The sequence below is a fragment of the Palaemon carinicauda genome, chromosome 36 (assembly GCF_036898095.1).
Source record: "Palaemon carinicauda isolate YSFRI2023 chromosome 36, ASM3689809v2, whole genome shotgun sequence".
In the NCBI taxonomy this organism is placed as follows: domain Eukaryota; kingdom Metazoa; phylum Arthropoda; class Malacostraca; order Decapoda; family Palaemonidae; genus Palaemon; species Palaemon carinicauda.
In genome coordinates, this window is record NC_090760.1 from 19,800,462 (window position 1) to 19,803,795 (window position 3,334).

At 32.3% G+C, this 3,334-nt stretch overlaps 1 protein-coding gene across 1 annotated transcript in view; it reads right to left on the bottom strand.

Annotated features, from left to right (window-relative positions):
* Positions 1–719: 719 nt before the first annotated feature.
* LOC137628394 (beta-galactosidase-1-like protein 2) overlaps positions 720–3,334 on the bottom strand; it is a 21,047-nt gene continuing 18,432 nt past the window's right edge. The window contains exons 7-9 of the mRNA XM_068359545.1: positions 3,065–3,211; positions 2,477–2,572; positions 720–856 (exon numbers count right to left, since the gene is read on the bottom strand). Coding sequence (XP_068215646.1) covers positions 735–856; positions 2,477–2,572; positions 3,065–3,211 — 365 coding nt within the window. The 3' untranslated portion in view covers positions 720–734. The remainder of the gene's footprint in view (positions 857–2,476; positions 2,573–3,064; positions 3,212–3,334) is intronic.

Here is a 3,334-nt window from a genome sequence, read left to right on the forward strand (position 1 = left end):
CAAGATAATTCTAACCAATCAGCGATCAGGAAACTTTTCCGAGCTAAAAGGGCACCGTTGCAACGGTGCAAATCTGCCTCGTTAAAAGAAATGGACTATAGGAAATGACATGTATGGGTAAGGTAATTGATGATTGGTGTATTGGTTAGAATACAACCTGCTAGGATGGCTTAGCAGCGACCTCTTTTCTTTGGATCCAAGGAAGGAGATTGGCTAAGTTACGGCACAAAGTTTGCCTAGCATGACAAGTACAGTGTGTCTTGTATGACAAAGTATACCTGGTATGAGGAAGTATGATTGGTATGCCACGTAATATATCAAATGTTTGAGTTACTTACCTATTTATTTGTTTTCCCTTTTTATTACTTTTAACATAATCTTGCTCCGGTTAGCATTAATTACCATTGAAATTATAATGCCAGATAATTACTAGACCTTCATTCATTCCCTACAGCCCATATCAAATTAAATGTATTATTTGATGTACTGTATATTTTTTCTAAATTTTAAAATGTCCTTTGAAATTTGAAAATGTTTCAAGCAGAATATTTTGAAGATATATTAGCTTTAAGCAAAGTTTTTCTTATGATGGGAACTACATTCTTGAAACAGTGATACAAATAAAGATATATATTTCTTTAAAATTTGCTGTCCTGTCTTTTCATCAAACTTTAACTTACCAGAAATGAATATCTTACAATTTGTTACTGTAAATAAATATTAACGGAAATTATTTACAAAAAGGGTTTGAGTAGGTTTACCTGTGATAATAAAGTAGGGAATTTCAGGTATTCTGCTACGGATACCTTATCGTAAGCCACTTTTTCTCGTTCAGGCGGTTTCTCTGGATGATCAACTGAAAAAAAAAACACACTTATTATTCCAAGTGACATTAACATCATCATAATCATTATGTAACAATCATAAAACATTCATATATAGCCACCTTATGAAGCCATTGATATGAAAATCAATTAGGGAGTAGTTATTTGGCAATAACACCCAACTCTTTTTCATCTAAGCTATATTGATATGAATTCTACTTTTTGTGTAACTTTTTCCCAGTTGTAATAAATCCTCCCTTTCTGTAGTTTTGATCATGAAAATTATTTTGATTTTAAAAAGTGACACATGCATTCTAGATGGATCCTCCCTTTCTGTACAGGGTTGATTATATAAAGTACCTTGATTTTAAAAAAATAACATACATTGACAGATCCTCCCTTTCTGTACAGATTTGATTATAAAAAGTACCTTGATTTAAAAAAATATGACACAGAGTTGATCATAAAAAGTACCTTGATTTAAAAAAAAAAATGCTTTGATGGAGCCTAGATGGATCCTTCCTTTCTGTAGAGAGTTGATAATAAAACTGCTATAACTCCTTTTAATGAATTTTACTCAGGTTCACACAAGTTGGCTCATAATATGCAATATGCCAGATAATCTTACCACCAGAAGAATTACAAAATTAATAATTGCAATATGTTGGTTTCATGTAAAGTTTATTGTAGTATCTTCATTCTGGTATTCTCAGATGAATTAAGGTGTTAATATTAAGATTGTAGACTTTTCTAATGCTTTATCATTGAAGGGACTTTTATAATATCTCCTATTATTATCCTTTTATCACTCCTAAATTTTCCTTCTTATTTTTGTTTGCATTTGTAATATCTACAGCTTTTCTATTATTATTCCTGCTGTTAATAAGATGGTTGGTAATAATGAAAATATTGATATAGATATTCTATATGCCTTATCCTCCTATCCTTTCCCTATTTCTTCTCGCTTTAACCTTAAAGGTCAGTCATATCAACGACATGTCAGCTGGATTGTCATTTAGGGTCACGCCTCTCTTTGCTCGGCTGACTGAAAAAGTAAGCTTTTTGACATTTGGAAATTCTAGATGTATTTCATGGGTGTATTTCAAGGGTTCCAATACGAGCATGGTACTTTTAGGATTTTAATAGAAAAAATAAAAAAAAGTATAGCAGGACGAATGGTAAACAATGTTCTTGACCTGTGAAAGTGTCATATCACTAATCAGTGCATGCTATCAAGTAAACATTATCGGTGTTATTGAATAAGGGATTAATTAAGTCTGTGTGATTTAATAAGGATTAATTATGTCTGGGTGATTTAATAAGGATTAATTATGTCTGTGTGATTTAATAAGGAATAACTACATGTGATTTAATAAGGATTAATTATGTCTGTGCAATTTAATGGTAAGGTTTAATTAAGTGTGTGATTTTATAAAGATTAATTATGTCTATGTGATTTAATAAGGAATAACTACATTTGGGATTTAATAAGGATTAATTACATCTGTGATTTAATAATGAGGATTAATTATGTGTGTGGTACCACTAAAACACCTTTCACTGTAAAGTTTCCACCAATATAAGAAAAGAAGATGATGAAAATTAAAAGTGGAACACACATACACTGCTCAAGCAAAGAGTACAGTACTTACCAACTCCCTCTAGCGGATTGTATTTTGCTATTACATCTTTGGCAATTGTATATTTCTCAGTGTAGTCGCCTGCTTCTGATATTGGAGCGTCATAATCTACAATGAATAAAAAAAAGGAAAATGGAATAAACAAATGAATAATTCATTATGTGTAGATAATAACAATACAGTATTGAATTAATTAAATACTGATACAATCAAGAATGATTATATATCAGTGATATCAACTGAATCTTGTCTGTAAAGGATTTATATGAAATTAGTTGAGTTTTCAAGAGACCCTTTACCCACTAATCCTTATACTATAGTTATAAATCAATCTATATGACCTGCAAGTCACATTTCTTTTGTTCTCACTGGCCTTTCCTGAGGGATTTGTAAGTTTAAAGGAGTTGGACAGCTAAAAAGTAATACATAAATGTAAAGGGCAATTTTCCTTTTCCAGAGTCACACCCATAGAAAGTTCTTAGCACAAAGCTTTTATGGGCTGCAATATCGTAAGAGCCCGTGCTTTGCCGGAAGGGCCTGGCAATTTACAACAACGCAAGGGCAAAGCAAGAAGACATTCACAAGTAAATTCACACGTACCGTAACTTGTAGTGTCCGGTGTATAGTAGGGCCAGGAACCTCCAACATTGGCACCAGCCATGAAGGCAAAGCTGGTGCCACCAATAAACATGTACATATTGACAGATGAATTCAACAGCAGAATTTCTTCAAGGGTTTTCCCAAATTCTGTTAAGGAAAAGAATAAAATTGAATGCATTTCAGTGCATGAAAAATTTGTGTGGTGTAAAGCCCCAGAGATTGGAAAAGCTTAACCAAAAGTCCATAACACTACGCACATAATTATGATAC